Genomic DNA, 14,501 nt, shown 5'->3' on the forward strand with positions numbered 1-14,501 from the left:
TTGTCCTCCGCTAACCCCCTTTACAAATCCAGGATCCGCCATGCAGGGTGGGGTTTTATACACCATAAAAACTTGATCTGTCAGAAAATATGACGTGAGAATTTACCTATAAGTACGCCTAAAGTAGGCCGAAGTAGGCCTATTGGTTCAATCATTCGGACTCATGCATTTTTTCTCAAAAAACAGTGGGTTTATTTCGCAATAGTATTGCGTCATTTCGCAATAGTAATGCTATATTTCGCAAAACTATTGCATTATTTCGCAATGCTATTGCGTTATTTCGCAATAAAAATGTTTTTTTTTTCACTTTTAAAACCTGGAACGAACGGGCTTCCGTAGGGAGCCAAATTATTGAAGAGCGCCCTGTCTTGACAGCCTGTGAATAGTAAGGTCAAAGTTCACGCACTGTAATTTGTTCACTGATCACACACACCATGCACACACGTACGTACGTGAACATGTCTGATGCTTTTCATGCGGCTGATGTTTCCGCTGTTCTACTTGCCTTGTAAATTAAGTTATTTGTTGCGTATATAAAGAAAACCGTCCTGAAAGCCAATATTGTGGGGGTACTTGTAGCTACTATACGTGCATCGGAAGCCTTAAAAGTTGTGCCAGCTAGTATTAACTGGACAGTTGCAGAGAGCGAGCCGTGGTGAGTACTCAGCAGAGTGGACGTACTTTTTGCTATGACTGCATGCTTACCCTAAGATTGTGTGAGAGGGGCTATACTTTTGTACATTGAGCAACCTCGCCAGAGCAGAGGGGTCCTGATTGTCAGTAGTTTGATTGTGTGAGCGGGCGTTTTGGTTGACACATGTGTACATGTGAGAGCTTCGCTGGTTATTAAAGTGCTGCCGCCTCATTGGGAAGTTGTCCTTGGCCTCCTGTTAACCTGCCGCCAAACACATCCATTTTTACCTCACCTTGTGATTTCACCCAAGATGAATCCAGAAACCTCCGGCAATGCCTATATATTTTTTTATGAAATGTCTTTTCTTTAGAGCACATTTTTGGATGCACACCTGCAGAACTAACGTTGGAGACAGCCGGCCATAGCGATTGAAGTTGGAATTTTAGCGATGACATCGATAACACATGATGACATCGATAACCATGAGCCGACCGCGATTTTTTCTCTCCCAAACGACATCCGCGTATGGGTGTACGCTATATGGCGTTTTGGACTTTACTTTTCCAAAAACATGAAGAAACAAAAATGAATTCGAACGTAACGAAATTTGGACTTTATTTTCCTTTTAAAAAGTCATGAAAATGCCTCGGTGTCACCACAGTGTGGTCTCTTTGTGGTCATAGTGTGAACACTATGACCACTGTGAGAACACACTGTGAACACACAGTGATCCTTTCACACTGTGAATCGCCACTGTGTGAACACACTGTGAACTCACCGTGATTTTGTCACAGTGTTGATCCACATAGAGACCACACTGTGAAAACACTGTGACAAGTTCACACTGTGAATCGTCACTGTGTGAACACACTGTGAACTCACCGTGATTTTGTCACAGTGTTGGTCCAAATTGAGAACACACTGTGAACACACTGTGTCAGGTTCACACTGTGAATCGTCACTGTGTGAACACACTGTGAACTCACCGTGATTTTGTCACAGTGTTGGTCAAAATTGAGAACACACTGTGAACACACCCAGACTTGTTTCACATACCTAGTGTGGACTTTCCTTTCTTTTCGTGTAGTTAAGGAACACCAGTGGAAAAACTCATTTTTCTCAAACTGTGAAAACTCTTACAACCCAATTTTTTTTCAATGATTCCCTTTAGTGTTTCTCTTCATTCTGCTACAGATAAACCTAACCCAAAAATGCCTCTAAACCTGTTTTCCAGAAATGGGGAAACACTGTGTGGACGTGGGCAAGTCCACACTTCGTCGCTGCTACCTACATTATGTGGACGTCTTTTGTTCGGAAGTCCACACTGCGTATGTAAGACAAGCTCACAGAATCACGCACGCAGTAGGCTATATGCACCACCATATGCACCACACACAACAGACGGGTGCCTCGAAAGGGTTCGTGTCATTTGAAATGCTCTGGAGTCTGGGTACAGTGCGATATCCATCGCGTATTAAGATGTACATGTACATGTAGCTGTCGTGAATTTGGTGGTTTTATTCCTCCATGGTGAGAGTATCCGGACATAGTACATGTACATGTATTTCTCGTCATTTTTCGTGCTAGTAGCCTACTGCATGTAGCACTATATTGTGCCAAATGTTTCATTTGAAGCAACAGAAGTGCTTACGAATCTAAAGATTGGAACTTAAAATCAATCTCATAAAGTTTTAGTTCAGTGAATGCTTTATTTAGGGGAGAACACATTTTCTTGATCTTGATTTAGTCAAAGTTTGTTAATGCATGAGTGCATAGTTCTTGTTCAGCCACCAAACCGATGACTAATGGCAACGAAACTAATGTTTTGCAAATGCAACCCCAAAACGAGTTTCGGTCGGGTCAGGTTGTTCATTTCAGTAGGGTCGGTGTTGGTTTTGCGTTTGCGATTTTCCGGTCAGTTATTGTACAAAGCCAAAATAAATGGGGGGGGGAACCCAGAAACAGTTCGGATATTCGCACAGTTCAGTCATTTTATTGCAGAGTCTTTGTGCTGGGTACAACTAACTGTGGTTTATAGTCTATCGCGTGCTGTTAGTATTCACTGTACCTTATGGTTCATTACAATTATTTATACATGTATTTAAACCAAGTTCAAGATTTTACGCAATAAATATTTCTTTGAAACATGCATAATGGAAACTTTCTGTTGTGAACTGTATTTAATTGTGATCTCTATATGGTCACCCTGTGCGGACACTGTGATCACTATATGGTCACCCTGTGCGGACACTGTGATCACTATATGGTCACACTGTGCGGACACTGTGGTCTCTATGTGGTCACACTGTGTGGACACTGTGATCACTATATGGTCACACTGTGTGGACACTGTGATCACTATATGGTCACACTGTGCAGACACTGTGATCACTATATGGTCACCCTGTGGGGACACTGTGATCACTATATGGTCACACTGTGCGGACACTGTGATCTCTATGTGGTCACACTGTGCGGACACTGTAATCACTATATGGTCACACTGTGCAGACACTGTGATCACTATATGGTCACCCTGTGCGGACACTGTGATCACTATATGGTCACACTGTGCGGACACTGTGATCTCTATGTGGTCACACTGTGTGGACACTGTGATCACTATATGGTCACACTGTGCAGACACTGTGATCACTATATGGTCACACTGTGTGGACACTGTGATCACTATATGGTCACACTGTGTGAACACTGTGTGGACACTGTGATCACTATATGGTCACACTGTGTGGACACTGTGATCACTATATGGACACACTGTGTGGACACTGTGATCACTATATGGTCACACTGTGTGGACACTGTGATCACTATATGGTCACACTGTGTGGACACTGTGATCACTATATGGTCACACTGTGTGGACACTGTGATCTCTATATGGCCACCCTGTGCGGACACTATGGTCACACTGTATGGACACTGTGATCACTATATGGTCACACTGTGCGGACACTGTGATCACTATATGGTCACACTGTGCAGACACTGTGATCACTATATGGTCACACTGTGCAGACACTGTGATCTCTATATTGTCACACAGTGTGGACACTGTGATCTCTATATGGTCACATAGGTGCACACAGTGTGAGCACTGTGAAAACTCTGTGTTCACACTGTCATGACACTATGAATTTGTTCCAAATTCACAGTGTCGCACACACAGAACCCAGTGTGACCACTGAGTGGTATACACCGTATGGACACTATGTGATCACACTGTGTTCACACTGTCATGACACTATGAATTTGTTCCAAATTCACAGTGTCACACACAGAGAACACAGTGTGATCACAGTGTGACCATACTGTGTATACACCGTATGGACACTATGTGATCACACTGTGTTCACACTGTCATGACACTATGAATTTGTTCCAAATTCACAGTGTCGCACACAGAGAACACAGTGTGATCACAGTCACTTTGTGACCATACTGTGTATACACCGTATGGACACTATGTGAACACACTGTGTTCACACAGAAGTTCCACACTGTGGTGACTGGGGGGAATTTTCATAAGGGTGAATATATCATTTCTTATCAATATTTAGTTCATTTAATATTCATTATTCAATGGATACTTTAAATGCGTCCAAAGTTTGATTATTGCAACAGCGATCGTGCACGGCCTAGTCGTATAAGTGTTGTGTTTCAAACAAGAGTCCGAGGTTCGAAGTGACTAATTCAGAAATAGGAATGAGAGGGTGAGAGAAGAGGAGGGAAAGTGGAGGAAATCACCATAAAGGATGCAATTTTTTGGTGCTTGGAAATTAATTGAAAAAATTGGAGGCCTATATGTGCATGGAAAACTTTTCCACATTTTACATTTGGTGGTGGTGAGTTTGTCTTACATTCCCTATGTGGACTTTTTAACAAGAGATGTCCACATAATGCAGGTTGTGTTAACGTTATGTGGACTAAGCCGTGTCCACATAAGGTTTTGCCCTTTCTGGAAAACAGGTTTAGAGGCATTTTTGGGTTAGGTTTATCTGTAGCAGAATGAAGAGAAAACACTATAGGGAATCATAGAAAAAAAAATGGGTTAAAAGAGTTTTCACAGTTTTCAGAGTTTTCTTAACTACACGAAAACAAAGGAATGTCCACACAAGATATGTAACGTAAACGGGTGTGGGTGTGTGTGCGTGTGTGACATCTGATAAGGTAGTTTGTTATCGTTGATCCCTTGGCCTCTCATCTTGGGTATAGTCAAAGGCGGATCCAGTACATTTTTGGGGGGAGGGGCCAATCAGGTGTTAAAATTATCATTCGCTCTTATTCTGAAGACTCTAATTTTTTTAAATTTTTTTTTATAAACCTTTGTTTTAGATGGTTAAAGTTTTTATTATATTGATGTCTAGTGCATTGTGGTTGGCTATTAGGCTATTATTTTCATGCTGGAAAGTTTGGAGTGTGACAGTTAACTCGCATGTGACACACACGTTAATTGTGAGGTTCATTTTTTAAAGCAATTTTTATGCTCTCCGTTTTAAAAATAACGTTTGTTTTATCCTGTGCAATGTGAATATACATACATTGTACTTAAAATTTGATTTTATCAATGTTAATGTTCAAGTCATGTTTTGTTGTATTATAACCCCTACTTTGATCCATGGGAGATAAGTTCTGGTAAAAGGACTGAATTGGCCACCCGGTATAAAGAAGAAATAAATAAACAAATAAATAAATAATGTGCTTCGATACAGTTGTAGGAAACTGATACAACTCGGTAGAAAACCACAATCTACACCGTTATCTATTTTTCAATGCAGTACAAAGCTCAGTTGTCGCAAGGATCACCGAAGTTCAAAGTTCTGGGTCACACATATCGTCACCGTCACCACGAAGTGACACTAACCTCGAAAAATCGATATTTTGCGATTTCGATTTTTTTCCTGATTTGTGATTAATTACACATAATCAATCACCTCAAGAAGTTACGAAGCACAAAGTTAATTAGTTTTGTCAAAACATTAGTTAACGTTAATTAACATTTACAACTTAATGGGTCAAAACCGGAAAATGCGTTTTCACGAAGTGTACGCGTTTTCACGAAGTGTACTATACCATTCTTTCGCGTGTAAAGTGTCTGCACACTACGCGTCAAAAACGGGTTTTGCGTTTTTACGAAGTGACACAAATGTCACGTGATACGCGCGCCTCACTTCTGGCGTTTTCACGAAGTAGCGCTAACCCGTTAGCTAATACAAACACGTGGTTAGTGTCACTTCGTGAAAACTCGAACACAGCGTAATCTGAATTTTGAGTTTTCACGAAGTGACGTTATGGTTAATTAGTTTGATAACTCATTAATAGTAATTTATTTCAATGAAAATCATACATTAACGTGACATTCAAGATCCCAGCTTTCAGACAATGTATAAATATATGTATTTTGAGGCTAAAACGATGTTCAGATCACCGTTTCAAAACATCGCCAACTTAAATCGTTTGTATCTCAAAACACACATTTTCCACTTTGCGGGGGTTAAGGTCACTTCGTGGTGTCGGTGACGATATTACAGATTTATGTCGTACATTTACTGAGAGTTGCAAGATGCTGGTACAAGCACTACAACCTTACTCGGTCGAAAACCACAACTTTTCTCTTCAGATATTGTTCACAGTAAATTATAAAGGAGAGCTGTCGTCCGAATCACCGCGAGCTTCAAAATCTTTTGGTCACAAAAAAAATCAACTTAATGTCACATTTACTGAGAAACATTGCACAATATTTTGAACTATCTTGAAAATCAAAGCGAGGCTTACAACGCAAAACATGGTGGCATAAATAGTGTGTGCGGTGAACGAGGTTACAGCTGATTGACACTCTTATCAATGAATCGATAGCTCCAGTGTTGGAGCAAAGGCTTTGACCCTCAAGGCCAAGGCCAAGGCCAAGGCCAAGGCTTTGACCCTCAAGCCTTAAGGCTAAGGCCAAGGCTTAACCCTCAAGGCCAAGGCCAAGGCCCTGTTTTATAAAATGACCACTAATATAGAACTAATTATATTACATGACACATCATCACGAATCGCTCATTAAGAAGAACAACTTGTCTTTAATTGCGATCAAAATGCTCACATACAATGTTTTATGACTGCATTGAATCTATATTAAAGTATAAGTTCAGGTCTTCATGAATATGGTTTAACTAAAACAAAATAATGATTTACTTCTATACTGACGCACAATTCTCCCAAGTGTAACAAAAGTGGGATCCAAGAAACTGATTTGGGGAATTTAAATTTGCTGGGTCAACATGGTCAGAAATATAGCATTACCTAAAACAGATACATGCAAATCTTGAGCGCTAATCAGGGAGATATATACAACCAATCAGATTGATCATCAGTTAGAAAAAAAGTAGCGTAGTATTAGTTATTGAGGGCAGTATAATCAGAGCATGATCAGCAGTCACAGATCTATTCCATAATTGTATTCAATTTAATCGATTATCTCATTAGTTCTACAAGTGTACAGAAAATTATTGCAGCAAATTAATGTACTACAATGGTAACAAAATGTGATGCTATAAAAGTGAAAGTGTGCCCAACACACAAATCTGTAGGGTTTTTCCCTCCTCCATGGTAACACGATTAAAATGGTAACAGCAAAATTTCAAACATATTTATATGGGAAATGCAAAAATCTATGGGCCTTGAAGAGCCTTGACTCAAAATTGCAAGGCACTATTCCCTCAAGGCCAAGGCCAAGGCTTTTGCCCTCAAGCCTCGAGGCCAAGGCCAAGGCCCTAAAGTCCAGTCTTAAGGCAGCCATAAGACCAAGGCCCAGCATCAAGGCACTACATCACTGGATAGCTCAAATTCCCCGAAAACAGCAATCCAATCAACATTCTAGGTTGGTCACATCTTAATAAGCCCATGACCAAAAATAATAGGAAAATTCGAGTTCGGTGTATGCGCGAGAACGTGAAACATTTCTTTTTTTCACTTACCAGCTTCGAGAGGCCTTCGAGATACCCTTCTATTTGTTGAGCAGACGGGTGTCGTTGGCGTTAAATGTCTTGCCCTGACTTTCAAGATGGCGTACGCTGATAAAGGTTTATTGATTGTAGTGATGGTTACAATTTATGGTTCTGCACTTCATAAGGGCACACAAGACGACATTAAATTGTTATGTCCAGGGCCTAATCTGTACTGTCTTTTGTGCAATTAGCAGGAGACTTGTTCAACAGGCAGACTCGGGACACAGCCAAACCGTTTTGCACAGTGTTCTTAGCCTAACCGCCACCATGAGCTTTGCCGAACAAATCCAGGCGATGATGCCGGACTTGGTCAACGGCAAGACGCACCAACAAGTGGAGGAGAAGTTGGCGGCTTTTGACAGGATGCAAGGCAGCCATGTCGTGAATGGGTTCAAATTCCCGGCTGCCGTACAACCATCCAATCTGGAAGCCCTGAAGACTTTCGAAGTGCGCGATGACGACGTTTACGTCTTCACCTACCCAAGATCAGGTGAGGATTGATGAGCCTACACTATCCGCTCCGTTCACAAGTACCCCCTCACCGGCAAAGAGAGCACAGTTGGGGTGACCGACCGACGCCATCTTGCCTGACTGCAATTCATTTGCCGCAAAGCGCGGCCACTATGTACAATAGTACAAATCCCCTGGAAATGTCCCGCCCATGGGACGTCGTTGCTAGGTAAAAGGGTGCCCTCTTTCGTCAGCGCACGGAGCCCATAATGGCCGCTTGTCCCCTCCGACACACTCGACAAATACCATTAATGCAGATATAATGCAGTCTTTTTGAAACAATAACATCCTCATGTCTTGTGTGAAATTAGGTCGGGAGGTGGGGCAGCGAAATTGGGCCAGAAGCTATAGGGTTTTTTTTGGCAGCGGAAGAAATGGTTAATGGTTGCAGTGCAACCCAATCAAGTAGTATAATAATAACATGAATGCGTAATATATAGCGCATTATGCCAAGGCCTCAAAGCGCTTGACAAAGACTTTAAAATTGGGTATAAAGAACAGTTCTACAATTGTAATAACAGTGAAACAAGTACATGTAACTTGTAACTATGACTACTAAAACTACTGCGATAGAAACTACACAATTTTAAAATGTCAATGGCTCAGTGGAAGCTCATTTCAGTTTTCTTCGCCTACCAGAAATATATTGGCTGTTATACAACGCCTGTATAAATCCCTGTAATGTGATTGGTGGATTGTTGATCCCGCGTATTTGATTCTTTTTCTTTTTCTTTTTGACATACCGACTTATAGTAATTCAAACTGGAGTCAAATTTTAATTGGATGAGATCTGTCCACAAACAGGCACTCACTGGGTAGGCGAAATAATGCAGTATATCCTCCACGATGGGAAGGGCGATTATGACCGCACTTTCATGAACAACGGGCTGGAATTCACGAGTACAGATGACCCGATTCAATTGGATGGTGTGACCCCCGGGTACAAGTTGTACGCAGCCATGGCATCGCCACGGTGCATCGTAAGCAACTGCTTGGAGAGCTTTCTTCCTCCCCAAATCTTTACTAAGCATGGAAAGGTAATGTATTTTTCCCCCCACTTGTCAGTTAATCATTAAAATGAAGAAAAAGGGATTGAAAAAAGGTAAAAAAAGAAAAATGAAACTATCAGCTCCTCGCCCCGTGCATGAGCACTATTATATAACTGACATACAGATCCTAGTCATTTGATTGGTGGAACTCACATCACGTGTCATTTGATATTGCTCACTTTCACGCCGCGGCTCAAAAAGTACTATCCGCCCATGGGGAATGGGAAATATTTTAACACCTCACCCACAGATTCTGTGTCTTGATTGGCCGAGAGCGAGTCACATGTTACTTTCTAATTTTGCTATCTTTCTGTTCACGGCCAAAAGTACTTTGCGCATAGCAACCAAAGTACTATACCATTAGCAACCAAAGTACTATTTCCACGGCGCGGTATTTGTGTGCAAATGCATGCTGGTGTGCGCGTTGCGCGTTGTGCGTAGCGCGTATTATTCCAAAGAGAGCGCGCCGCAGACTTGGGTTCAAACATTTCGTGAAGGGTTAGTTTTTAAGAGAGAAATACATTTTCCACCAATTTTGTATTGAAAATTGAAGTTTATTTCAACTGTGTTCAGATTTAAATAATGTAAAATATCAAAATCAAGCAGAATCTGTGGGTGAAGTGTTATAAAACAAATATTGAATGCTTTATCTCGTGGTGAAGTAAAACTAGCCTCCCTCGGTGATCCATGGACCATTCTATTTTCGCCTCGGGAAAATAGAATGTCCGTGGATCACCTCGGGAGCCTAGTTTTACTACACCACTCGAAGCATTCAATATTTGTATACTATTCAACAGTTGGGATCATGACGCGATGTTTGTGTGCAAATGCATGCTGGTGTGCGCGTTCAGCGTTGCGCATAGCGCGTATTGGTCCAAAGGGCCAGCGCTACAGTGTTGGGTTCAACCATTTTCGTGAAGGGGTGGTTTGGAAGAGAGAAATACATTTTCTTCCAGTTTTGTATTGAAAAAAAAGTTCAAATATATCACATTTCAAGGATCTACATGTCAGTTATATAAAACAAATATTGAGTGGCTTTAAATTGTGAAATGGGAGGAATATTATCGCTCGGTTAAATCTGGACTTTTCCAGTTCACTCGGCGAAGAAAAGTCCAGATTTTACCTTGCGATAATATTCCTCCCATTCCACGCTGAGCCACTCAATATTTGTATACCATTCACTCATTGTAAAACAAATATTCAAATTTTATGCCTGACTGCTGATGACGCTATTTCGTGACAAACAAAACGAAGGCTGTCGATTGGTCAATAGCCGCCAGCTGACCCTAATACATTGCATGGGGAGAGCATGGCGCCCAGACGATTTTGACATTGATATTTGCTTTTAGAAAACTGTTAGCTCATCCTTTCACATTACAAATCCTGACAGAGGCAAATAACATCGCTTCTTTGTCTGTTTGAAAGACCAGCACGAGTCTACGTGCATCATTACAACGTTCCCGCAGCGAGGTACACGTCATATTGAAGGACATCACACACAAACCTCTACCTTGTAGGCTTGTACGATTACCATGTGTAATGTTCTGTGTTTATTGATGCACAAATACACCTTTTTTTCGAGTGCAACGGCAAGAATTACTTCATGAAGTGACAGTGGAATGTTCCATTTCACGAGGCGAATTGAATAGTCCATCTGTCACCGAATATGCTACACCTTGTTATCTGATTGGTCTGAGTCACCAGGGACTTTTTGCAGGGGTGGGCTGGGGTGTCAGGCCCAGCAGATTTTTTTAATGTGCGATTGTTGCGGACAGGCAGACATATAGGTAATTACATTGTTACTATAACGGGGATTTACTCGGGCGTTGTATAATTTTGTTTTGTTTAATTTGTACAATGTACGGTACAGGTAATTTACGTGGCCCGAAATCCGAAGGACGTGCTCGTTTCTTTATACAACCTGATGGGGGCAGAACAATTGGATTTTGATGAGATGTTCTTCGGATTCGTCCAAGGGAAAGGTATAAGTTTAAATGCAAAGCAAAGTTAACTGTGGCCGATATTAGATAACACAAATCGCTATTATCCCCAGCTCATTTTCTCTTTTCTTCCCTCCTTTTCTTTTTTTCACGGCAGAAACCGGGACCTATAGTTTTGTTTAAGCGGATTCTATTTTTCTCAAATATTGACTGAACAATAATATTTAAGTGGACTGCAAAAAAAGGTCTCCAAATAATGTATTGACTTTCTGTCCATTGTTTGTTGGTTTGTTAGGTTTGTTTGTTTATTTGTTTGTTTGTTTGTTTGTTCCTCCATGTATCTCCAGTGGTATTGGGATGTTGGTTTGATCACGTGCTCAGCTATTGGAACCATCGGGACAAGGAGAATTTTCTGTTTATAAAGTACGAAGATCTCCACAAGGTTCGTATAAGAGAGACTTCATTGATGAAACACGGACTGTACGTCTTGCACTGATGTACAGAAGGCCGTATACTTGGTGTATGTCACCATCGTCCTCGGCTGGTTGTCATTATCAATGACGCTGTCACTGTTTCAATGCTCTCGGACCACTTAAATCTCAGAATCATTGATCGTGTCCTGCTGCTCTGCGTCATAGCAAAAGAATTGTTCAATGTACAGTCGTCTCCCGTTATAGCGAAAACGGTTAGGACGAAATTCCAAATTTACAAACACATATCTTCGGTCCCGGCAAAATTGTGCACATGTCTATGGTAAAAAATCGCTTAAGACGAAAACGGACAGTACGAAATTCCTGTTAAGACAAAGGTTTTGGCGACCCCATTGAGTCAAAAAGCATTGTTAGCAACCCATTTATTACGAAAAAAACCCACCTTAAACCACAAAACCTTATACAACTTTGATGAAGGAGTGGGGGCGTTAATCAGCTGTAACAAGTGTTGAAATGCTGTCACTTTCAATGTCACCACTATGATTATTACGCATACAAATGCAATAATCACTATGTTATTATTGCCCATTGTGCACAAGATAATGAGTTCGTACCACGAATATTAAACTCACCCTTACACTGCAGTGGAGATTATTGGAATTTATCTGAAAAACGTATGGCAAATATATTCAGAACTATAGATGTGTAGCTGAGGCAAACGCTTCAAAAATGTCACTTTGATTCGTTGTTTTATTCAGGACCTCAGGGGCTCCATTTGCAAACTAGCAAAGCATGTCGGGAAGGATCTACCCGATGACGTCATCGATGACATCGTGGAACGCGTGACCTTTGGTGGGATGCAGAAGACTTATCAACAGATTGAGGAGGAACACGGGGAGGAGGGAAAACTGATGACGCGTTTTCTAGGAGTAACTCCGTGGCTTAGAAAAGGTGTGGTGTGGTTGTGATATTCCATTGATTTTCAGATTTTTAAAAACTTTTTTTTATGGTTCCCCATTCCTATTATGTGTTTCCCCATCTTTCATATACTATTCAATTTAGAACAAATTATATATCTTTCGTGTTGCTTTGTTTCTTGCAACCCTTTCCTTTTACCCAAGTGACACAAAAAAATGACAGTGGACATTCCCAACCCAGCAGTAAGGTATTATAAGATTCTGCCAGGATTTGAACTTCGGCTCTTTGACATCTCTTAATGATTCTGAAAGAAAAGGAAATGTTGACAGATGACAAGAAAACCATCTTTTAATATTTCCCTACGCAATGAAATATTGTACGGAGCATTTCATCAGGCGTGTGTTCTGATTGATTGAACAATATTTTTCACCTTTTATTTTATTCGAATAACAGGAAAAGTCGGCAACTGGAAGAACACTTTCACGGTGGCACAGAGCGCCCTCTTCGACAAGATCTACGCCCTGAGGATGAAAGGAACCGGCTTGGATTTTGACTTTGAGCTTTGAGAGCCCCGATGTGAGTCGGGCTGACTACAAATTTTTATCCTTGTGGAGACACACACACAATAGGGAACAAAACATTGTAAAGGTCTCCACAGGGCAATTTCTATAGATGAATAGGTCTCCACAAGGTTTTCACGAAATAGATATATGGGTTTTACTCAAAAAATAGGAATTTCCAAGGTGGGTTGATCCGTCGCAAATGGAAGAGTTTTAGAAAAGGGATATTAAGTCCAAATTTCAGCCAAGGAAACTAATTCTGGTTAAAATAACAGCATTTTGAAACTTCACTTTCAAAATTGAACACTTTACTACACGAGAACAAAGGAATATCTCCACAAGGATACAAATCTGAGAGTGGGTGCACTAGCTTGTGTAGTACTACTGGATGTACATGTACTACCTCTGAGTATTCCATTCTGTAGAGCTTCACCAGATAAATAGCCTACGATTAGAATTTCAGGTGCGAAACAGCGCAGCATTACACAATTTCAAAGCACTGCTTACAAATAAATTCCCAGTCCTTCGAGCATTGTCCTTCTTCGCTGGTTGTTCCTGCAAGAACAACCCCTGAACTATAAGGCCGGGACCCGTTCCGAGAGTTATGAGCTTAATTTTGGCAAGCACTACTTTTAAATTGTCTGTGCTGTTCGGTTTGTACTAGTACACGCGTGGCTAACTGAGTTTGTATTGCACGCACTTTATTTCCAGAACGCGCGCAAAAACATCCCAAATATTTGTATATTTCGCGCACCGATCACTCACAGCTGAGGTCTGATAATTGCCTCATTTTTGAAGAAATAAATTCAAGACAGGATCCATTAATTTAATTTACCGTTTATATGTAGGGTTTTCAATTAACATGCAACATCGATTAAAACAAAAACAAAAAAATCCAGCACGAGCCAGTTTTCAACAGTTAACCTTGGTTGCTTAACGGGGATGCTGTAGAATTACAAACAGTTTCGACAATACTTGTTCCCCAACAATTAATCACTGTATTTAAGCAATAACAACAAACCCTCTGTTCCTTTCGATGATTTTCACAGAGATTTTTGCTGTAATTGGTTGTAAAACAAGATAATATTAAACAGTGCACAGATGTAAAATCAATTCCTAGTCCAAATATACTGAATTTATTCAAAGAAAGCACCTCAGGATACTGACAAGATGCATTTTATAATGATTTTAAGGTTGAACGGCGAAATTTACTGGAGCGGGATTCGAACCTGGGACCTCTGGATGGCCGTATTATAAATATAATTATACATGTAACACATTCTCAGTTGTAAAATCGCTAAAATTTGCTGATAACTATCAGTAAATACAAATTGAAAATAGAAAATATAATCGGACATATTGTCTAGAGTGGCGTAACTAAAGGGGCAAGGGGCCACGCCCCGGCTCCTACTCCCTTTGAGATCTGGGTGTTTCTCCATGATGCCT

At 40.8% G+C, this 14,501-nt stretch overlaps 1 protein-coding gene across 2 annotated transcripts; it reads left to right on the forward strand.

The window, feature by feature from the left end:
• The first annotated feature begins 341 nt into the window (after nt 1–341).
• On the forward strand, nt 342–13,123 carry LOC119739729 (sulfotransferase 1C2-like). 2 transcript variants are annotated; one of them, XM_038214764.1, is made up of 7 exons: nt 342–655; nt 7,839–8,137; nt 8,962–9,194; nt 11,077–11,188; nt 11,494–11,588; nt 12,336–12,528; nt 12,949–13,123. In XM_038214764.1, exons 2-7 carry the CDS (start codon nt 7,915–7,917, stop codon nt 13,059–13,061), a joined length of 969 nt encoding a protein of 322 aa, XP_038070692.1. In that variant the 5' UTR covers nt 342–655; nt 7,839–7,914; the 3' UTR covers nt 13,062–13,123. The 2 variants fall into 2 exon arrangements, with proteins under 2 accessions (XP_038070692.1, XP_038070693.1); XM_038214765.1 differs by having other exon boundaries at nt 7,842–8,137.
• The last annotated feature ends 1,378 nt before the right edge of the window (nt 13,124–14,501 follow it).

The sequence above is a fragment of the Patiria miniata genome, unplaced genomic scaffold, assembly GCF_015706575.1.
Source record: "Patiria miniata isolate m_02_andy unplaced genomic scaffold, ASM1570657v1 HiC_scaffold_4, whole genome shotgun sequence".
Taxonomy (NCBI): domain Eukaryota; kingdom Metazoa; phylum Echinodermata; class Asteroidea; order Valvatida; family Asterinidae; genus Patiria; species Patiria miniata.

What these genes read in the sequence shown, in the direction of transcription:
- LOC119739729 (XM_038214764.1), top strand. Translation starts at nt 7,915, where the DNA reads ATGAGCTTTGCCGAACAAATCCAGGCGATGATGCCGGACTTGGTCAAC. An exon ending in CGGATTCGTCCAAGGGAAAG is followed by an intron (nt 11,189 to 11,493) that starts GTATAAGTTTAA and finishes ATGTATCTCCAG; the next exon opens with TGGTATTGGGATGTTGGTTT. An exon ending in AGTACGAAGATCTCCACAAG is followed by an intron (nt 11,589 to 12,335) that starts GTTCGTATAAGA and finishes TGTTTTATTCAG; the next exon opens with GACCTCAGGGGCTCCATTTG.